Here is a 23,905-nt window from a genome sequence, read left to right on the forward strand (position 1 = left end):
CTCTGTTTTACTACCTAAGATCTATAATGCACAATTTTTTAAAAATTGAGGGAGACAGAAAAGGGTAAAATTCTAACCAATTTTGGTTTGGCATATGCTAAACACAGAAAATATTCTAACTTATTACATATCTATGCTGATATAAAATTAACATCTTTTCCTTCTCTTTCTCTTATCACCTCTTTTCTTCTAATTCACTGCCCCCTACTTCTCTGTGAACCACTGTTAGGTAGAAGCAGGTAGCCCTGCCCAGAAATTTCTTGAGGTTGCCCTCTGCCTGTCTACTTGTGTGTCTCATGACATGCAGCAATGACCAGAGCTGATGGGCTGCACAATCAATTACTGTTTTCTCTCTTGTCAGCAGAAAACAGTTACTTTCTCAGTGGAATAATATTAGTGGAGGCAACAATATGAAAAACTTTAAAAGAAATGTTAATATATTTTTAAGTTATACTGAGGAAATCCATCAGCAAACCTTTCTTAGATTCAGCACATACTTATTTTCACTTATTTTAAAAGTATCATAGATTTAAATTCTGAGGCTTTTTTCCCCTTGTTTGTGCCAATTTAGAATACAAGGTCCTTTCCCCCACTGAATGCAGAGCATTATTAAGCTAACAGGTAGAATCTTGATTTTCTAGAACATGAAAGGAATTCTTCAATTGATTTCAGTTCTTCATAAACAGGATGTAATTAACTATAAGCAACACTGACAACAAATACCAATGTAGATACATCTACTGGAGGAGAGAGACACAAGTGACTTCTGGACTAGAAATTTCTTCCATTGGATCACAAGTCCAGATTCACAGCTTCAACAAGCAACATAAATACTTGATAAGGGGAGAGAGAGGGGATGTCAGATATGCCATTTGAGAGGAGACAGAAAAGATTTCAAACATCTTTATGGAAGTTATTAGATATTTCCTTTATAGTCTGTTGGGAGAAGGTAATCTGATTTTTTCCACTTTGCCAAACTGGGGACAAGTAATCATGGTAGTATATACCTCTGAAATTGGGCTGGCAACTTGGCATCTAAGGAATTTGGCTAGCCAGCCTATGGAGCAATGACCCTGTTCTCCCTGCTGGAGTGTTTAATTTAAATATTAAGTCTTGGAGTCTAGGAGTATTGTTCAGTGCAGAGCACCTGCATAACATACTCAAATTCCAGGTTCGATCCTCAGGACCACACACACATAAAACTCCTGTATATTGTAAGAAGGCTTGAGAATACTACTAAGAACTTGAGGTCACTCCATTTGTAATGGTTTCCCTGGCCTTCAGAGGCCATCCTCACTGTCAGTGGCTTCCCCTCTGAGAGGAAGAATTGACACCTCCTTGTGATGCAGCAGGACTCTCAGACTAGCGCCAGCCAGTATAGCGTTAATTTACAAATCTTGGAGGATCTAGAACTATTAATAGTCCCTTTAGAGACAGCCATGTAAAATGGGAGAACAAAATTATGACTTATTAAAATTTCCAAAAGATGAGAATAGCTCAGCAGCCCATTGAAAAATGCTAATTGGTTTCTCTGTTGAGTACAAAGCCAGTTTACTATCAAGATTCCCAGAGGCCAGAGATTATGGTATGGGCTCCTATCAAAAGTCTGACATGACAGCAAGTTCTATCCTGGGTGGATGCAGGTTTTTGCCAAGTCTGAGAATATATTACCATTAATTACTATAGTGTATCATAATACAAATGTATCTTTATGTATGAAAAAAACAACACACTAAAGAACCAACAAACAATCCAATTTTTACCTGTACTGTTTTTTCATTTTGGATGAAAATTATGTTTCCAATGAAAATTTTGCCACAGTGCCAATGTGATTTTTTTTAAAGCATGTTTCTTCCTTTTCAGTTTCCATTTGATACTCTGATCCCTGATGGAAAAAGAATAACTTGGGACAGTAGGAAGGGCTTTATAATATCAAATGCAACATACAGAGAAATAGGACTTCTGACCTGTGAAGCAACAGTCAATGGACATTTGTATAAAACAAACTATCTCACACATCGGCAAAGTAAGTGATGCTCCAGGGGCATGAAACGTGAGTCAGAATGTTCTGTGGCTTCTCTGCCTAATGAAATCTTGATTTTTTAAAAACCTGTCTCTTCTGCTTTCAGCCAATACAATCATAGATGTCCAAATAAGCACACCAAGCCCAGTGAAATTACTTAGAGGTCACACCCTCACCCTCAACTGTACTGCTACCACTGCACTGAACACAAGAGTTCAAATGACCTGGAGTTACCCTGATAAAGTGAGTAACCCATTTCTTTATTTCTTCTATTGCACACTATTCATTTTTACCAAGTAAAACCCCATTGGGTTTTGAAATGAGAAAATTCTGACTCCTGTGGCAGTTGTTGGTCAATAAAGAAGCTTTGAGCTTGGACTGGGTGCTTTCCTTGCCTGGTGTTCATCAGTGTGATGTGCATAGATACCATCTTTTGATGTCTAGGGGTTTGTTTTGAAGTGTGTTGGGTGCTGTTCCTATTGCATGATTCTGGGTGGAAAAGGGGATTGTTTTGTCCCTGGAAACAATTCTTTAGGATTTAGAGATGAGAGAGGAATTTATCACTAAATGCCAGGCAGGGACTGTCTTTTGTAATGACAACAACAACATTCTAGAGGCTGTTTTTGTCAGCACATTCATTTAAGGTACTGGCAGACATTCAGGCACCTGATTACAGCATGTTTGGAAAAGATACTACAACCCAGTCATCCAATATTCCATTTGTTAAGTGTCAAAGGAGCAATTCTGTCCTTCAGAAAAATGAGAAGAACGAAGCCTGAGCCTGGATTCCTTATTCAAATATAATATCCTTTCAGATAGCAATTCTTTAAAAAAAAATGTGTAAATGGAAAAAAGATGATAAACTGTTCAGAGAATTCTGACAGTAGTTCCAGCCCCCAAACTGCGTATGACTTATGTGGCATATCCCAAATATGATCATTTCTTATGTCATTCAGCTTACCCAATCACAAAGCTAATTTGTGATGAATTATGTTTAAAAGATTAATGCATCATCCCCAAGCTATTGTTGTTTCCCATAAATATTTCTTGCCATGGAAATGGAATCATTCAGCATCAAGATGCAATAAGCACCCTATAGGGATACAGGGACTTAGGAGTCATAAACTATTTTTAGAAAATAATATTGTTTCATTTAAATTAAAATACTATGACTTGTAGCAATATTTTATAAAAATCAAATATTCTCAATAAATGCCAAGAGGGAAGAAACTTTTTTATCTTGGTAGTGTTGCTGATTTAATTTAAGAGTATTGATAGTACTTCCATTGAATGCCAGAAATCTAAAAAGGTATTGTCCAATGGAACTTTCTGTGATGGAAATATATTATACCTGTGCTGACCAATAAAGTAACCACTAGCCACATATGACTAATGAATACTTACAGTGTGGCTAGGTGCACTGAGGAAGTGAATTTTAATTTTGATTAATTTTAATTTAAATAGCCATGTGTGACTGGTGGCTACAGTACTGGACAAAGCAAGTCCAAAACACAGGATGAACTCTTCTCCAAGGCAGAAACAATACCAATGTTATTCAAACTTGGAAAGAAAAGAATTCTCAAGCAAGCAATAAAGCCTATGCAAACAGGCTGCAGCAGAGACTCCTCAGACTGTTAGGTTAGGGGACTAACTGACCTTTGATAGTGGTGATTGACTTTTCTCTCTGGTTACTACTGAGAATAAAGAAAATGGCCTGAACATGTCTGTGCCAACAGACATGAAATAAAAAGGCAGGTGAGTCGAAGTTTATTAAACAAGGCAAAGAGAAATGCTAAGCTCAAGATCCAAAGATCAATCTGATTGGTTTTCAAAGTCTTTTTCCATGACCCACCCCAACCCCCATAGGAAAATGTTGATAAGAGGAAATTATATATTATGTGTTTGAAAATGAAAAGGAGAAGGCACTGTGATCTTGTCTTCTCAAAACAGTGGGCAGGTCATTGCCACCAGTTTAGACTACTGTGCCTCAAGGGCTTCTTTTGGTCTTCCCTGAGATAAATGTTGGACAACACCTTCCAAATGCTGGCCAAACTTGCTTGTCCCAGATCCATTTGCCAAGATTTTGCAGGAATTGGCAAGCAATTCTCACAAAGTGAAATAATGAAACAAGGAGTATTTTACCTTAGTAAAATACTAAGTAGAACTTAGTTCTTTTCATTTCCAGTAGTAGCAAAGGAAACTTATGTAGTGATTTATTAAGAGAAACACTGTCATTAAGCCACGTACTAAAGATAATTATTGCTCACATCTGTGTGTTCCAGAGAACAGGTTACTGTGTAGAGACCAGGTATGTGTCCTGGAGTAAAAATACTAGATTTGTGCTCAAAAGTTCTGAGTTTCTGGCATACTTTAGCCAATGTCTCTGTGGTTTCAGTTTCTTCATGGGTAAAAGAGGCAATGATTCTTCCCATGTCGCAGGGGTTGTATAAAACAACTGAGATGATACATGTGAAAGTCAATTTGAAGAATTTAAGTGCCAAATGAAGGCTGGTATGCTACATAATTGAAACACATCTAGACAGATGTAGTTTCCAAACATCTTGCTCTAGGTGGATATGGTATCCTTCTCAGAAGAAAAAAGCAGCGCCTGTCAAAATAATGAACTGGGAACTGTCAAAATGCTATTACTTTAAGCATGAACAGTTACTACATCTACCTTTGTTATATGTTTTCTTTCTATAGACAACTAAGAGAGCTTCTGTAAGGCAACGAATTGACCAAAGCAATTCCCATGCAAATGTGTTCTACAGTGTTCTTATTATTCACAACGTGCAAAACAAAGACAAAGGACTTTATACTTGTCACGTGAAGAGTGGACCATCATTCAAATCTGTTAACACCTCAGTGCATATATTTGGTAAGCAATAATTCAGCATTGCCAACTCAAGTTATGCTTTCTAATCATTGTGGACTTCGAGTTCTTTAAAGGAATAAACGTTCTTTTGGCTAAGTGTTACACTACCACAAATGAATATAACTTTGCCACAGTTTCTTCCACCCCACTGCCAAAAAGCAAATCACATTAAGTGCTCTTTAAATTTAATAATTTTGAATTGGACAAAGATTCTTTTCTTTAGAAGCTCATAATAGTTAATACCCAGATCATAAGATATTTATGAAATTCTTCATTTAGTGTTCCATATATACAAAACAGGAAATGGTCAGCTTTACATTTCTTATCTGGGAAAATTTTCTCAAGTACTTACATGAAATAAGGAATCAAAGGAGAAGGCACTGTGATCTTGTCTTCTCAAAACAGTGAGGCTTGATACATTTTTTGATAAATAAACATAAGGCTTGATACATTTTTTAGAATTAGTGCTATTTTATCCCTGGTTTTATTATCATGAAATCCTAAATTTGTTGCTTAATTCTATGAAAATTCTGTAGAGAAAGTGCTTAAAAACCAATTTCCATCCATTGTTGAAAAGGAAAACAGTTCGAAGAACAAAAACTATGGAGCAATTCTATCAAAAGCCATTTATTTCCTTTTGGCTTTCTTGGTTATTTTAAAGGCCAAAGAAACTTTCTCCCCCCTAACTCATATTTGCTGAGAAGATTTTTTAGAAATATTGCCCACTTTTTTGTTACTGTGATACAGATGTTTCAGATGTTTCCTGTCACTCTGACACTGTTTTATGTCTATAGGATTTTCCACCGTTTCATTTGAAAGTATTTCATCAACTAAGGTGCTTTTAACATAGTTTATTCATTGAGCAACCACTGGGTTCACTGATTTGGTGCCATCGTAACTCAGCTCTCTTTAGTTTTTTATTGACTGCACCCTCCCTTAATATTCAGGAAGGTTTTTATTACTTTCTAATGTACTTATCACTTCTCCTTTCCAAGAAAAAGCGTTCATCACTGTGAAACATCGGAAACAACAGGTGCATGAAACCATAGCAGGCAAGCGGTCCTACAGGCTCTCCATGAAAGTGAAGGCATTTCCCTCACCAGAAGTTGTATGGTAGGACCATAACCATTTTCATCAGTTTAAGACATATTTTGCAAGTAAGAAGATGCAAAAGCCCAATAACTTAAATTCCTGAAAGAAGTATCCAGAGAATGGGCAATGCTGGAAAGTAGAAGCTGTGTTGACTTGTGGGTGGTGGAGGGGAGGAAGACTGAAGGGGAGGGAAGAAATGCATCACGATGAAACAGGAGATGGGGGCGGGGTTATTGCTTATTTCAGCTGAGATAGTCCCTCACTGACACCAAATTTCTTCATCTCGAACCTTCCTGTGATGTCAACACTCTTTGAATGGGTTGTGTTGGGCAACAACTAGGAAGCATCTTGAATGTGTAACATGCTCTATTAACTCTGAAGAAGTGGGCCCTTGTAATGAGGATGCTGAAAATAATTCTTTTATATACAGCTGGGTTGAAAGTACCAGTCTTGTTTTAGAATTAAACAAACATTAATAGAGACAAGACATTCATTTGCAGGAGTGAGCAAATGGATTTACTTTGAAAGTTGCATATTCAGAAACTACTTAAACAGTTTTTTGTTGTTGTTAATAATCCTAGTACAACACTTGTTGTAAAACGGTGTGATCTATTTATAATCTGCATTTTTGTTAAATTACTTTTAAACACTAATATATTTGGTTTGTCATTACACTTTAAACAAAGGGTAAGGTATAAAGCTGATTAGGATAACAATCCATGCAATATTGAAATGGTAGCATTTTGCAATTTCCTCAACCAGAGCTAAATTACTTGGCTTTCAATATCACAGGAGTGATATATTTGTTTTCTATTTCCTTGAATATTTCATAGGGAATTAAAGAAAAAAACTTTGTGTTATGTATTCATGCCATTGCAATAGAAAAATAACTTTTTTGTTGTTTCATAATATCTTAAAAGGGTTAACAGTTAATCATTAAATTTTCTAGTAATTTAGAGACCAGGAGATACACCAATGCCTGAGTGTCACCTTATCTGTTCATGCTAACTTTTTCAGTAACTAAGTAGCAAGGGCCTAAAAATAGTTCAACTCATCTTCAAAAGTACCAACTTAATGGTTAGAAATAAAGCAATTCTAAAATGACCCTGTAATCACAAAGTATAACTGTCATTTTAATTGCTTTGGAACTGAGCCCCACCAATAATAGGGATTTGTTTGCAAGACTGTGTAATACCAGCATGATTATAAACTGAACACAATAAACTCCTCACAGATTAAAAATGCCCACTTAAAGAACTATGCATTTAAATGAAATCCCATAATTTTAGAGTTTTTAAAAGGGATCTCTGAAAATCAGTAGAAAATCTGAAGACACTAGGCTCAACCTCTGGTCTTACAGTGTATAGTTTGCAGCAGAGCCAGGCCTGTATCCAGACCTCCTGACTTACGTCTCTACATGTAACTGGATGACATCAAGTCATTGATTCTATATTTAAAATGTTTTAAAATTGCTTTCAAGTTTATAGTTTGTTTGTTTTGTGTCTTAATAGTTCTTCCTCTGGGGAAAATACCTTGATTTCACTATAGTTTTGCTATGAAAGGGACAACTGGTGTGCCCATTTATATAGCTAATAAGAACTCCACATGAGATCACAATAGGAACGTCTATTTTTATTTTTATCTGGAGAAGTGATCTAGTTGATCTAACTTACAATGGCTCTTGTACTACTCATGGAGCCTCAAGGAAAACTCTGAAAAACAAAAACTCTGAAAAACATCTCAGATGGAATCAGAGCTTGTACCGCTGTGTTAATACTTAAAGTCAAGATGGCCACCAGCATCCCTGTGGGTTCATTAAGCCACCACTTTTCTTTCTACCTTGGTTCACTTTTTGCTCTTTGCCAATCCATATCAAGTAGTACCCAATCTATAAACAATACCTGCCTTTACTGCAATGTTGGTGAATAAATTTTTAGACCAATGTTGATAAGTCAAGGCTTGAAACTGATCAACTTGAGCTTATATACTGAAATGGCCATATTATCAAAGTGATATCAGAGAGGCATATGAAGTGACTTACTGATCATGTTTTAACTACAGGCTAAAAGATGGGTCACCTGCAACGGAGATATCTGCTCGCTATTTGGTTCATGGCTCTTCTTTAATTATCAAAGACGTAACTGCAGAGGATGCAGGGGATTATACAATCTTGCTGGGCATAAGGCAGTCAAATGTGTTTAAAAACCTCACTGCCACTCTAATTGTAAATGGTAAGTTTACAGTTTGTACATTCTTTGGGTCCTGATAAGGGGAAAATTAATGAAGATTTATCCAATTCAAAAGTCATTAAAATAATGCCAAAAAAACTTAAAATTTAATTAATTTTTGCAGTGTAAGGGGTTGAACCCAGGGCCTTGCACAAACTAGACAAGAGCTCTACTACTGAGCTAAATTCCCAGCCCTTTACATTTTATTTTTGGATAGGGCTTCAGTAAGTTGCCCAGCTTGGCCCTAGAACTTGCAATCCTCCTGCCTCAGCCTCCCAAGTAGCTGGGACTACAGGTGTGCACCACTGCACCTGGCTCAAATTTTTTTTTTTTTTTATATTTTTATTTTTTTTTAAAGAGAGAGAGAGAATTTTAATGTTTATTTTTTAGATATTGGCGGATATAACATCTTTGTTTGTATGTGGTGCTGAGGATCGAACCGGGGCCACACACATGCCAGGCGAGCGCGCTACTGCTTGAGCCACATCCCCAGCCCCCTGGCTCAAATTTTTAAATAGTTGTTTTAAAAAACACTTCTGTACCTCTCAATTATTTCTTGTTTGCTTATCTTCCATAGGCAACATGATTTTTATAATTGTAAACATAATGTGTATACCTTAGAATCAAATTATTAATGTTCTCAAACTACTTCCACTTTTTAAAAATAGACGTTTTCTTGACAGATATAAGGGCTTGTAATGTTTTTGTTTCCCTGACGTTAAAACCAGTGAGACTGCAGTCCCTTATGTAAGGACCAGAAGAAAGTCATCAGAACAGTTCTTGACTTCTGTCCTTTTCTTCATCTCCTTTCCAGTGAAACCCCAGATTTACGAAAAGGCAGTGTCATCATTTCCAGACCCAACTCTCTACCCACTGGGCAGCAGACAAATCCTGACTTGTACCGCCTATGGAATCCCTCAACCTGTAATCACATGGTCCTGGAGCCCCTGTAACCATAATCATTCCAAAGCAAGGTAGGGACAGTTCATTTCTTGACTAGCTTTTAAATACTTTTTGCCACCTCAAATTAAGGTTAATAGACAGGAGTTTACAGAGGAAATATGCAGTGTACTTAAGGCAAAGGCTCTCCTTGCCTTGGAAACAGGTAAGCAAGAGCTACTCCTCTTCCTTACTTTAAGTAGTTGATTTTATGTGGTGCTAGGGATGGAACTCAGGCCTCAGGCATGCTAGGCCAACTCCCTACCACTGAGCTACACCTCCAGCCTTCTCTTTCCTACTAAACATACCTCAGCACTGGTTCATTCTTACACACGTTTCTCTAGAGTGTATAGTTAAGGAACACAGGGATATAACTAAGGTCACTTATGAGCTGTCATTTGCTCAAGTTAGAACCTCAGCCCTCTTGTTTCCCAGCTGAGGATCCCCAGACATCAGCTACCCCACTGTGTCAGTTATACTGGTCATCCCACTTTTCATTTTATCTTCATTGGACACCATTCAAGATCTTTCCAACACTGATGATCAACTGTTTCTTACTTCGGAACTTCAGTCATGCTTTTCCATCTATCTGAAATGTACCTCTACCCACTTTCTGCCTCATAAGAAGTCCTTCTTTATCAAACCCCAAGGCTCAGCTCTTATATCACCTTCTCTGTGAACCCACCCAACTGCCTCATTTCTCCCTGAACAATATGAAAAGCACTTTATTCACACCATTGCAAAATCAACTGATATGCACATGTTTCTCTTCCTCTGAGCTATGAATTAACTGCCCTGTATCTTTAGGGAGTGTCTGATACACAGTAGATGCTCAATGTGTATCTGCTGAATGAATACACCCCTACCCTCTGTGGGGATGTGCAGCATTTCCTTGTATCCTGTTGATGATGAACCCCGTTTGCTTTTTCCCGTTTTTGTTTAGTCTGAAGGGATGATACCAATGATATAGTTCATGAGCGTTCATTTGAAAAACAGGAATAGAATTGATAGGTGCAACAATAAGGTATTATTGAAACTGCCCAAGAATTATCATTATGCCAAAATATTTTCTTTATTGCTTTTGACTCCACTTGCAGAGTGGGAAGACTGTTGTTTTAAAAAGAAAATTAGCTTGATAAAAAGTAAACTAGGCCTAATTTTAGCATAAACAGATAGAAGAGGTTATTTAACTCTCTAGATTCTTCCTGAAACTCCCAACTCTTCATTTTGTGTCTTAATGCTTTGTTTAGGGCGTAGCAATAGTGGAAAATTACTGGTCAGTTATGGAATTCCTGAGAAGTAACTATTTCCACACATATCTGATTTCTCATTTAAGTGTCATTTTCTAAAAATAGAAGTATAGAGAACTTGAAAGTCTTTAATACCCTCTTTACCACTATAGATATTTCACTCAAAATTCAGTGAGATCTGACAAGACCTTGTATTATTTTGCTAAGTGAAGGTAGGAACCCCTATTTATAGACTCATTCTCATAATGCTTTGATATATGTGCTGACCTAACATGCAAATACATTTAAAATAACTAAAAAGTTGACGTTAATAGGATAAAAGTGTATAGTTGAATTTTTATGGAGTAACAGTCTTTTATAGATATTTTAATTTTTTGTTTTAGAATTGAAAATTTAAATTTAATATCAATTGAATTTCAGTTGCAACTATTAAAAAATAACAAGGAGTGACATAAGTAATTTGAGGTTGCATGATGCTGATAAATTATGATTTGGAGAATGATAGGAGCTGAAGTAAAACCTTGTGAAAATTAGCACTCTTTTTTAATTTCTTTGTGGCATATGGGATTTTTCCTCCTGTTTCATGGAATACACTCACCAAGGCCTGGGAAGACATCTTATTCCTTTTAGAATTCTTCCAAGACTCAGAGCACAGCCTTAAATATTTGTTGGGCATTTGAATTATTCTATTAAAATCATTCACTTTTTGCTACTTACAGGACAGATCAGAAATGAAACCTTTAACTGTTTTCATGCTGGAGATAATTCATTTCTTCAATATGTTGTTGTTTCAAATTATCTGCCAAAAATGTGCACATCCAGAAGCAGCCTTCATTCTTTAGTGAGTGTATACCAATGGAACAGCTTATCTGCACAGGCCCAGGTTTGGTGCTGGGTGGTCAAATTAGTGTACTTAGAAATATTTCTGAAATGTATACAAGATCATTGTACCTAGGAAACTAATAAAACAACTCTATTTCACCCTGTCAGATAGATAAAAACTAACATTTATAGATAAATGAAGCCCTCTTTAATTACTAAAATTTCTCAACTATGTCTTTATGTAAATTTTTTTAAAGAGAGAGGGGGGGGGAGATAGAGAGAGAATTTTTCAATATTTATTTTTTAGTTTTCGGCGGACAAAACATCTTTGTTGGTATGTGGTGCTGAGGATCGAACCCGGGCCGCATGCATGCCAGGCGAGCACGCTACCGCTTGAGCCACATCCCCAGCCCTGTAAATGTTTTTATATACTAGATTAACTTAGGAATTTTCATTACTGACATAAAAAAGGAATGTTCTGTAACACTTTTGAGTTGTATAGTAATATATCTACATAGTGATATATATGGTTGATCTTCAAAGGAGATTGAGCAACTAATGCTTACACATTGCTCATAAATATGTAGACTGATTCTTAGTGTTAAAATTTGAGAGTCAACCAGGTGTAGTGGCACACACCTGTAACCTCAGTAACTCAGGAGGCTGAGGCAGGAGGATTATAAAGTTGAGGCCAGCCTCAGCAACTCAGCAAAGCCCTAAACAACTTATAGAGATCCTGTCTCAAAATTAAAAAAAAAAGGGGGGAGGGCTAGAGATGTGGTTCAGTGCTAAAAGTCCTCTGGGTTCAATCCCCAGTACCAATAATTAATCAATAAATTAACTTGAGACTCCAGTTAAAGGGCAACTCTATATATTGCCACAGGTTTTTTGTTCTTATTTAGTTGGTTTTCTTAGTACTAGGGATTGAATCCAGGGATTGACGCATGCTAGGCAAGTGCTCTACCATTGAACTCTATCCCCATACCTTTCTTTCTTTTTTTTTTTTTTTTAAATTTGAGACAGGGTCTTACTAAATTGCCCAGGCTGGCTTTGAACTCACCATCCTCGTATTTCAGCCTCCCAAATAGCTGGGATTATAGGCAGGTACCACAGTACCCATAGCAGTTTAATTTTTGAGGACACATTATATTTATTTTAAATAGCCCCAAATTAATTGACTTAACATGGTCAGCTACTTTACGTATTTAGGTTTAAAAAAAAGAGGACCAAATTTAGATTATCTTTCCTGGAGTCTGATAAATATGTAAATGTATTTAAAATTACCAGAACTATTGCTCAACTAGAAATTTCCTCCTTTTTAAAAAGAAGTAATAGGGGCTGGGGATGTGGCTCAAACGGTAACGCGCTCGCCTGGCATTCGCCATTTGCAGGGCGTTGGGTTCGATCCTCAGCACCACATAAAATAAAATAAAGATGTTGTGTCCACCGAAAACTAAAAAATAAATATTTTTTAAAAAAAGGAAGTAGTAAAATGTTTTATGTAAATGACTGTTTTAATTAAGTAATACTGTGGTTTTGCCTATAATTCATTCTTACACAATATGTATAAGAAGCTATGATGTGGTGTTGCTTGATAGAGTGACTATAGATAACAATTATGCACTGAATATCTCATCAGAAAGGATATTGAAAGTTTTCCCCACGAAATGATAAGTTATTGAGGAGACAGGTATGCTTATCCTTATTTAAACATTCCACAATGCACACATATTTCAAAACATCATATAGTATGCCAGTGTTATGTATAATTTATAGATTTTTATATATCAAGTTTTCAAAAGCCATTAGGAATAAAAGGGAGAAAAAGATGGTTATTTTAAATTCACATAGAACCAAGAAGAAATAAAGTGTACTCTTTCTGTGATTTTTACATTTCTGTGTATTTGGGTGTTAAGTTGGTAAGAGAACTAGGAAATTTCTTTAATATGTTTACTGATATATTAAAATAGATTACCAAGACTGAATGAGGAGTTTGGGGATTTTTCTCATCTTAACAATTGGTAGAGAGCTCTAAATAAATCTGCTAAACCTGTTCCATGTTTATCATCCACAATGATGTTAAGTTTCTAGTAGCTCTCACATGTCTAATTCACAGCTTCTTCTCATATAAAATAATTAAACATTTCACAGAGAGAATATGAGGATAAAATGAGATGAAATAAGTGGGAAAATACACAGTGCTGTGGAAATGCAAGGTTGTACTTATTGCTACCATTGAGGGGAGTACATTTCTCTAAGACCCAAGATTTCTAAGTAACTTGGAAGGAAATTTCTGCCTGCTATGGAATTTCTTATGACGGTGAGAAACTATACCAAATATTTCTGAGAAATGAACAGAAATTGTGGAAGATAATATGCACTCTTTCTCAGCTTTGAAAATGGAAATCTAGTAGGTCTGAGAAGGAAAGGCCATAGAATTCTAGAAAATATAACTTAGGACTTTTTCAGAATTAGATAAAATTAAGGAACTATAAAAAAGTTAGGCAAAAGTAACAGGAAGAATAAACTGAAGGATGCAAAGGGAGAATGAAGTAACTCTCCCAGGTCACATGGCCTACCCCATTCATTAGTTTCCCAGTCATGGGAGGAAGTGATTCTGCCCTGCATAATGGCTAAGGCTGGGGAATAGCTGCCACCAGTTCAGCCAGCCCACATTTGATTTCTGGAACTTCACATACCCCCTGCATTTTGAAGAAACAAGTAAGACTACTAAGCTTCTGGGGAGTGGGGTACTGGGGTTGTGGCTCAGTGGTAGAGCGCTTGCCTAGCCATGTGAAGCACTAGGCTCGATCCTCAGCACCACATAAAAATAAGTAAAAGGTATTGTGTCCATCTACACCTGAAAAATTAAAAAAAGATTGCCCAGGGCAAGGAGGTTATTAGTCTCTAAGGGAACTAGAGACAATGTAGGATTAGAGGATAGGGGAAGATACAGAAAGGGCAGACTTGGCATCATTTGTTTATACTCTAGTTTACCAGTTCTGGTTTTCTTAGGAAGAATCTAAGAGGCTGAAAGACTGCTTTTATTCTTGTATGTCAAGGAAACCCTCAGATAAATGACTAGAGGCTTCTGAGACTGAACAGCTCATTTTCATCTAGTCATAGAATAAGGAGTCGGCTTCTGCTGGGTCATCTTGCTGGCACTCTCCATTAGCTTAGGTCACCTCCCCATTAATGTCCAGAGCTACTGGTTGCTTCTGAATTGTCTTGTTACAGTTTTAAAACTAAGGCTTAAGTCGGTGTGGTGGCCATAGCTGTAATCCCAGGGACTCAGGCAGCAGGGGCAGGAGGATCGCAAATTCAAGGCCAGACTGGGTAACTCAGAACCTGCCTCAAAATAAAAAATAAAAAAGGCTTGATGTGTTGGGCATGGTGGCGCATGCCTGTAATCCCAGCAATATGGCCCTACGTACTTGGTGAGACCCTGTCTCAAAATAAAATATAAAAAGAGATGGGGATGTGGCTCAGTGGTTAAGTGCCCCTTGGTTAAATCCCAGCTACACTCCCCCCCAAAAAAGGCTGAATGTACTCCTGGGTTCAATCTCTGGTACCATACACAAAAAAATTAATAATATAAAACTAAGGCTTGTTTTTTAAATGTTGAATGTACCTAGGTCTCTACAGAGAGATTCAAGGACTGCAGTCTTTGATTACTGCAGTTTTAGAGCAAGTGTTCTTTAGAGGGTAGGCTGCCTTAATTCTGTCTATCTGTCATAAATCATATTCTGAGTAATAACACTGATCAACTGTAAGATATACCTGCAAAACAGATTAAATCAGTCCCCTCTACTGGGAAAAAATGTTAGATTAAACTGAGTTCTTTATGAAAATCTCACTTCTTTATCCACTATCAGTGATGGCTAATGAAAATTTGTAGAGAGAAATTTCTGCTACTTAATGTTGCATTAATATTGCTCACATCATAGAAACCTGTTTTGCACATCACTGCTGTTCAATCTAAATACAATGCGATCATCTCCTCATCACACAAATATTAGGTACCAACCATATGCAAAAAATAAACACCATCTGTCTTTAACATTTCTGTTTTAATTATATAAAATCAAATATGTTTGGCAATTACTTACTGGATCCATATATGTGCCTGTAGAATGCCAATCGTACGGTCTCAGGGCTAAAGATCAGAAATCAAATCAAGGAAATGGGTTCTATTCTTGGTGCTGTCCTTGACTTCTGTGTGACCTTGTCTGGTTACTTAATCTGTGCTTCCATTTCCCCTTCTTTAAATGGCAACTGCCGGTCCTCCCCTTTCCTCTAATACACAGCTATGAAGGAGTTAAATGAGAAAATCACTTTAAATTACATTTTCTATTTTTGAAAAAGCTTGAAATAATTTCTCAGTTGTTGTACACTGATATTTCCCTTCTGCTTTTTATAAATCATAAAGCAATTTGACCATTAACTCTGAGGATTAATGACAAATTAACAAAAAATTTCAGTTTATAAATATAAAATGCTTTCATATAAATAATAATCTGAATGAGGCCCTGGATCCCATCTTCAGCATTGCAAAAGAAAAAAAAATACAATAGTCCCACCAGCACTGGTGTCAACCTGGACCCACTTTGCCAGCCTTTGTCCTGCAAAGGCTTTATCCTTCCCTACCCAGTTGGCTCTAAAACCTTGCTTGTTTTATTTGGTCTTTTGCCAATTAGTCCCTTCAGGATGCAGAAAATGGTGCTGGTTTCTCAACTCATGGAAAGCTTTTTCCTTTCTTATCTAAAATGGTAAATTTTCTAAGAAAAACCCAAAAGACATAGATGGACCCTCAAGGAACCACTTCCAAAGCTCTATAAAGTAGGTCAGCCTGAAATCTAAAATAATTACATACTTTAGAATTTAAACAAAAAATAACGGTCCCTGCCACTCTCAATGACAATTTGATGTCCCATTTCTGAAACACTCTTCATCTGCCCCAGTAGGAAAGCACTAGCGGGGGTGTCTAGAGAAAGCTGACCACTCCAGGACTAAGTGGGATTTGCTCTTTGCTCCTGTGGGGAGGAGGGGTGGCCTAAAAAGCAGGGAAAGGCAGAGGCCTCTAGGAACTCTGAGAGCAGCTTGCCTAATTGCATTTCTCTATTGTTTACGTTAGCAAATTGGCAAGGAAAGGAAGCCCAGAATCATTAGGGATGTGTCAAGGATACATCATTTGGGAGAAACATAGTTTTGTTCATCAGTGGGGTATGTAAAATTAACAGGACAAAACCAAAACAATTGCTAATGGTAGTTAATTAGAACTGTACTCAAGGACCCAAATTTAATTGACTGCCAACATGAATGTCTATTATTTTTATGCTATAACAATTTTATGTCCTGTATTTTGTTTTCTATCTACAAAATGAAAGCTTTAACGATTCAATTGAAAGTCAACATTTCCTGGGGGCAAAATGTAGGTCAGATGTCTGAAGGAAATGGTAATTTAAGAAGACTTCTGCTTTTGGAAATATGATCACTTACCTCATGTTTTAATATTTACCACGTTGTTCTTTAATATACTTACAATTTGTGTTCATGTGTCTCTTATCATGTATTCTGTGCAGTGTGTATGGGTATGCAGGCTTGAAGCAAGCATGCTACAGAGAATTTTAATTTACCACAAACAAACCCTGAATAAAATGAGGAGTTTAAAGAAGACCACTTGACCAAGGACCACTTTAGCAGAACTCTGAGCTTCAACAAAGCCAAATAAAACTGGCCATCTTATACAAGAGGCTTTCATCACAAGCCAAAAATGAATGTTCACTTACTAATGAGAAACTTCTCGCATTCTATTATGTAATCACTGGTTAGTTGAGGAAGTGCACACTGCCCAATGTGAATGTTCAGACAACAGCCCTTATTAATATTTCATACAAAGTCCTGAGAACAGAGCACAAGTTCATTTGCCAAATGCCTCTTTCCCACTTTCCTATGCTTTGTGAGATTTTCTTTTTCCCATTCTTCATAGTACTACAGTGAACCTGATGAGTAATTGTTTCTAATGAAGTAACTGTCTCCCATAATTGCTATCAAACATTTCATTATGTGTTTTAAACTAAAAGGCTGAGTCATAGGATGCTGGATTTTTATAGAGATCTGTTCAGCAAGAGTCAGTGTAGCTTCCAGGATTAGGAATACCAAAAGACAGTAACACAATTTGGGAACACTCCTTGAGAATACTGACAGAACCTTTCCAATTTTCTTTGGCCTTAGTCACTTGCATAGCATGTGCAAAGTACAGGGTCCTACCTGTAGCACTAGAAAGAGGGAGGGGGCATTTGTATTACTGAATCTAGAAACTAATGTCCTGATACAAGATCTTTAGGTAATAGAGAAATAATACATGGCATCTATAAAACAAGAACCTATGCGTGGACATCTACATTTTGTATATGTCTCCACTGACTTGGTAGGTCATTTTTCAAAATTTAGTGGAATCTAATCTGTGGGTTTAATGTAAATTCAGTGCTTTTTTTACATGAAAAAGCAGAACATGGTGGATTGAGAAGATGCAGAGGGTGTGTAGGATTTAGACTATGGCCTCCTCAGGCAGTGCCTCTTATTGAGCTTCTAGTCACTAGTCCTTGTTTCTTCACACTTTCTCCAAAAGCCTGTAGAATGTTTTGCCATCTTCAGTTCAATGGTCTGCTCAATTATAATAGCTATAATGAATTTCACCAGTATTCCCTGTCTGTTGTCCAAAGCTGTGTTCATCCCTTCACACACATTATTCCTAGTCTGTACAACCATTCTACATAATGATCATAATTTTCTCAGTTTTGCCATGAGGAAAATGAAACTCAGAGATTTATTTCTCAGGTATTTTCAGATAATGGAATTAAGGGAGAAGGACTATATAGGTGGCATTGCAGAAGGTGCTTTTCACTGGTGTTCCATATGAATCCTCAGAGTTGGTCACTGTGAACTCTCTAAGGACGAAGCAAAAGTCCTCTTGGGGACAGGTTTGGGAAAGCACTCGCTTATCCTATGAGGCTTGCTCTTGTCAGTAGTTAATTTGAGAACACCTGTTGAGAGCTGGGGATGTAGCTCAAGGGTGAAGTGCTTTTCTCTCATGCATGAGGCCCCAGATTCAATTCTCAACAACTTCAAGGAGAGAGAGAGAGAGAGAGAATATGAATATATCCTGAAGATTCTGGAAAGTCAAATGGAAAGGGAAAGGGAAAGAGACAAAGATGTGGCAGAGTGATGCAGAGATATTTATGGATTGAAGTTTTAGAAAGGACATGCCAGAAGATTAATTTGGTTTGATCATTGTATTTGGGCTGAGAAGAAATGTGAAAACCATAATTAGAAAGGCAGATTTGAACCTGACATGAAATTTCTGGAGTGGATTCAGTCATTCCTCCCAGCTCACTTTCTCTGGCTCATGCCTGGGTTTTCTGTTATCTACAAACCAGAAGTCTACCTTGTCATTTCTTATAGATTGATGGCATTTTACAGACTCATTATTGATAATCTTATTCTTATGGCTTTTCAGCATGTTATCACAAGCATTGAATCTCTGAAATTCTGCCTCCCATGTCTAAAAAATCAAAGCTTTGGATTTTTACTCTGGCTTTTAAAAAATATTACATGGGCACACCTGCCCTTAGACCTTTAATGTTCCATATGCCTTGTCCTCATTGAGAATTATGTACTATGATCACTTATTGCTACATTATTGACAAATATTCCTTTGTAAATTGGAAAAGGTTTTTAAACAAGTAAAGTTAAGAAAAGTAAAAATGTGTTTTCAGAGACTATCTAGAGCCACACAGAAGATTATCCCTGGTAGAAGATGTGTGGCCTATCATTCCTATTTGTATTTTCCTTATAGATAAGTTCCTAAGCACTTCCCTATGGGACATGGTTTTATATACACTTTATATGTATTATCTCATTATCGCAGAACTTCTATGAAACAGAGACTATAATTATCACCATCACAGAGAATGCAAGGACCCTGTTGGAAAACCTATACTGGTTGACGTGTCAGAAAGACTACAAATGAGTGGCTATCATCAACCAGGCAACTGAAAGCACTTCAGCTGTCATTACAAGGGTTGTTTTCTATAACAACTGCTTAGACATTAAAATGAGTAATTTGGGGTAAAAGCTTATGAGCCAGAAAGCAGATGTTTTAAGAAGCCTATGTTGTGACATCAAGAGCCCATTTTAGAACGTGTAAGGATAGAGAAAGGCAATAAAATCTATAGTTTAAGGACAAGGACTTAAGAGCTTAAGTCTTGGTTCTGCCTACTGCCATCTACCACCTATGGGATTCATGGCAAGAGAATCTCCTTGAGTCAGGGTTTTCTCATCTATACAAAGGACAGCACTGACATCATAAGCTTGTTTGGGGGAAATATTATTATTGTGCACCTCACACATGCTATGTAAGGTGAATGAACTCCATCCCCAGACATGTTAGAATTAAATGAGATAATATAGGAAGTACTTAGCCCTCTGGCTGGCATAATGCAAGTGCTAAGTTTGTCTGCTGAAAGTTATCCAGTACTTTTAAATAATGTTAGGCAACCCTGGGGCTGTGTACTACAAAGCCACTTCCCTCTGAAGTGGCTTCACATATACATAATATCCTGTGAAAGCTGACAATAATCTGACAATATGATCCATGGTATTAGATTAATATACTCCCAGGAAACATGCTTACATCTTTGGAGAGGGAAAGGTCTTGTGACTCTGATGACTTGTTCCAAAGAAGTTAGAATGGGACCAGAAATGGTAGGTATTTCAGATTATTTAAGAAATTAAGGGAGTTATAGTAGCCTGGATCTACTCTCACTTATGAATTCTTTCTCAGCTATTAAGTGCTCACTGAGTCTTGTTCAGTCCATAGTAGCATATGGCTCTTGTCATTTTATTTGCCTGTACTCTACTGTATTCTAATATTTTCCCATGAAGTTGACTTGTCTCTTCAATAAACAGAGACATTCCTTAATAACAGTCGAAAGTAAATCGTGTACTTTCAGGGGGAATGATTTTACACCTGAAATGAAATGTGAATGAGAAGTGGAATAAAATAGTACAAGTAATTATGAGCCAATATTTTTCCTACTCTTGAAGGAGAAGTAGAATACTGTCAGTTTTCTATTTTCCATTAGACCAGAGATACCTCTTCACATGTCAGCATCTTTGCCTAAGTTGAAATTATCCAGGTCTATCAATTTGTCAGGAAATTATACTGCTAGGCTGAGTCTATCTAGGACCCTATCAGCGCCCAGGTCTTCATTGATATTAGTTGTTGAGAATGGATAGGCGCTGATGGTGGTGACATAGTGTTAGTTTAGGAGGTGTGTGTGAGGTCACTGGATGATCACTAGTGCCTCTTTCTTCAGCACATTTGAGATAAGTGATAGATGGCAAGGTTGACACCTGAGGTGAGGTTTGGTCCAGATCTAATCAGGCCATTCTTTGTCAGGATTCATTCTTCTCATCAGGCAGTTAACTGAGGAGCAGACATTCATTTCTCATCTACCCTAGGGACTGAGGTGATAATGATGAGTAAGACATAGTTCCCATTCTCAAGTAGCTCTCAATGTAGTCAGATAACCAAATGACAACATAACTGATCTGTTTTCAATGTACCAGGCACTGTAGATGTTATACAAATTAACTCATTTGGTATCACCCTAGAATTTGCAGATGTCAAAATGCTACTCTTTAGATTTTTTAATCATTTTCCTTCTATTTGCTCTTTAACACCTATAATAGAACTATAATAGTAAGACATGTAACATCAGGTTGCCTCTTTGGAGTTCACAAAGCTAAGAACACATTCAGTCCCAAAGAATGTGTAGTGGTTCACAAAAAGTAAAATAAATCATGAAACAACTCTGGATAAAGGAAAAAAATAAGACAATACAGAGCTGGGGCCCACATGTTAGTTGTTTTTTTTTTTTGTTTTTTTTTTTTTTTTAGAGAGGGGAGAGAGAGAGAGAGAGAGAGAGAGAGAGAGAGAGAGAGAGAGAGAATTTTAATATTTATTTTTTAGTTCTCGGCAGACACAACATCTTTGTTGGTATGTGGTGCTGAGGATCGAACCGGGGCCGCACGCATACCAAGCGAGCGCGCTACCGCTTGAGCCACATCCCCAGCCCCACATGTTAGTTGTTGAGACAAGAGAAGAAACAAACATTTCCAAAATTAAGGGATCCAAAATATGAAAATATGTCAAAAGAAGTACAAGGCTTCAGTGTTTTGACATCCAAGAGAAATGACTTCTTCTCTCACATTCTTTGGGACACAAACTCCTCAACCATGTGGATGTATAGGACCGATAACTCTGACATCCCTTGGTATTGGCAATGGCAGAACATCAAAGCAGAATTTATTAAAAGTGATTTTGTGGGCTGTGATCCAGGACAAATTACAGAATGATTCAAGTAATCAAAAAGTCTACAAGTCCTCTGAACAATTTTCTATAACTCTGATTCTCATAACTGGGCTTTTGCTATCCAGAGTTACATATCTAGAAAGTTATAAAACCACCATTTGAACTCAGATCTGATATCGTAAGATCTGTTCTTTTTGCTAAATTGTGGTTTCCCCATCTCCAACCCTGAAGACTTTCTGGACATTTCTATCCACTCTCTAGTAAATAAGCCACTATCTTCCTTTTTAGAAGAACAAAATACAGTAGTAGTTTGAAATATTCTTCACTGAGTGATTGAGTGGAGGTAATATCTTAAACTCTTTCCTGAATATGTTGAAGGATATTATTTGTCGCCACTCCTAACATTTCCCTAAAGATTTCTTATTTATCAAACCACTCTTCCTTAGCTGGCCAGCCAGTCCTTTACTGAGAAAAATGAGTGAACAAAATCGATGTTCTCTTTGAGGCTCCTCTCCTCCCTGGGTGTAACCAAGTAACTGTCCACCTTTTCAGCTTCCCAGTCACCCAGGTATAGGGCTGAAGATACTCTGGGCCCTGGCTTAGATTTTGTATATACTAGATAGGAAAGGTGGGGAGAGGGGACTGCCAGAGCTCACACTAGAAGTGAAGGTGAGAGAGGAGGAAAGGAAGCAGAGGCTGATAGACAGGCCTTATTCCGAGTGAATGGACCATAGGCCCTCGAGAGCAGGAAGCAGCATAAGCCAAGGCACTCACGGAAAAGCTCTTATCTAAACAGAGGTGGCCCAGGGTGCTGGATCCCCTCCACCATTGTCCAAGAAGCTGACCCAAAACCTACAATCCCTGAAATGCTTCTCCACTGCTGCTTCCCCACCCCCACTGAGAAAAGAAGAAATTTTCAGTATGGTCTCCAGGGCGTCACTAGGTTTCTAATTGCACAAGAAAGTCATTCCTCTAGAGTACCCTCAGCCTGACCTTGTGACCACCCTGAAGACCCTGGCCCTCTTCCTGAAGCAAAAGGAGCAGGAACCATTCTATACAAACATTCCTTTCAACCCTAGGCCTTTTTCTGCCAGCATCCTCTCCTCTATATTGTTTTATTTGTTTTAAGAGAATGTGAGAGGTGGGGAAAAGACAGTGTTTGCAGATTCTATCAATCTGATGGCTCAGACACACTATCCCTAATGTTCTGACACAACACGGATGGTAGCAGAGGAATGTTTACATCAGGCCCTTCTGCAGGATTGTGCACCATAATGCAGAGCCAGCCCTGGTCTTGCCCTCTGGCAAGCTTCCAGGTGGTCTTTCTTTTCCTATCAGTTTTTTTTTTTAAAGGACATTTTATAGTCTTGATTTGCTCTTTATTACTGTTCTAGCCTTTGTTTCTTAATTTGAAATGATTCAATATTCTTTACAAACAGATTCTAATCACAGTTAGCTCGTGCAGTAAAATCCCATTAAACAGATAAGTAGAGTACCCAGCTTTTATCATCCAAAAAGGAAAAAAAAAAAAAAGATTATTCTCTATCTTGGGATGCTATTGAATTTTCTAGAGCCTCCTCGCTGCCCCCCCCCCAATTAAATGAGCTTTAAGTAGACACTGAAAATTCTCTCTCTCTCTCTCTCTCTCTCTCTCTCTCTCTCTCTCTCTCTCTCTCTCTCTCTCTCTCTCTCATTCATCCCCAGGCAGTGGCTCAGGCAATAGGCAGCCATCCGATGTAGGAGTATTCAGTTCAGCCCTGCCCTCTCCACCTCTATTCCAGAGGTGCTCTTTAAAGTACTAAAGTTTATAATAAAGCAGGTGAGTTCATCCTAGAATAGCCAATGGGTGATGCAGACAAAAGTAAGTTCCCAGGAAAAGAAAAAGATTGATAAAAATTAGCTTATTTTATTTTGTTGCAAGATTTTAAAAAATGATAAATAAAATCTGTCAGCCAGTAGAAGGCAAAAAGTTCCCATAATTTTTTCATCAAAGCATATTTATGACCTAAAGAAATTTTATGTCAAAATGTAATTATGACTAATTCCTCTATCACCTTCCTCTCATCCATGTCTGCCAAAGGACTAGGTACATCTTCCTCTTGAAAATTAAAATTTTCTCATAGTGTGTGACTTTGTGCCAGTCTGAATTCAGAGAACTTCCAGAGTTTTTCTTTGAAACAAGTGACTCTGAGCCAGACTCCCCCTAGAAAGTATGATGGGAAAGATTTGGGAGGTTCCTTGGGAATAAAGTTACTCTGGGTGATAGAGCTCTGGTGTGATGGAAAGAGGACATGAGGG

General features: G+C 37.5%; 1 protein-coding gene and 1 long non-coding RNA gene across 5 annotated transcripts in view; one reads left to right on the forward strand and one right to left on the reverse strand.

Moving 5' to 3' along the window:
- The window catches only part of Flt1 (fms related receptor tyrosine kinase 1), a 177,733-nt gene that overhangs the window by 55,399 nt on the left and 98,429 nt on the right, over window positions 1-23,905 (forward strand). For all 4 annotated transcript variants that reach the window (XM_078016179.1, XM_078016180.1, XM_078016183.1 and 1 more), the window contains exons 6-11: window positions 1,864-2,026; window positions 2,130-2,266; window positions 4,727-4,901; window positions 5,894-6,011; window positions 8,052-8,221; window positions 9,033-9,192. In XM_078016179.1, coding sequence (XP_077872305.1) covers window positions 1,864-2,026; window positions 2,130-2,266; window positions 4,727-4,901; window positions 5,894-6,011; window positions 8,052-8,221; window positions 9,033-9,192 — 923 coding nt within the window. The remainder of the gene's footprint in view (window positions 1-1,863; window positions 2,027-2,129; window positions 2,267-4,726; window positions 4,902-5,893; window positions 6,012-8,051; window positions 8,222-9,032; window positions 9,193-23,905) is intronic.
- The window catches only part of LOC110598704 (uncharacterized), a 130,611-nt gene that overhangs the window by 37,245 nt on the left and 69,461 nt on the right, over window positions 1-23,905 (reverse strand). The gene's annotated exons all lie outside the window — the stretch shown is intronic.

This window comes from Ictidomys tridecemlineatus, chromosome 6, assembly GCF_052094955.1.
Source record: "Ictidomys tridecemlineatus isolate mIctTri1 chromosome 6, mIctTri1.hap1, whole genome shotgun sequence".
Lineage (NCBI taxonomy): Eukaryota > Metazoa > Chordata > Mammalia > Rodentia > Sciuridae > Ictidomys > Ictidomys tridecemlineatus.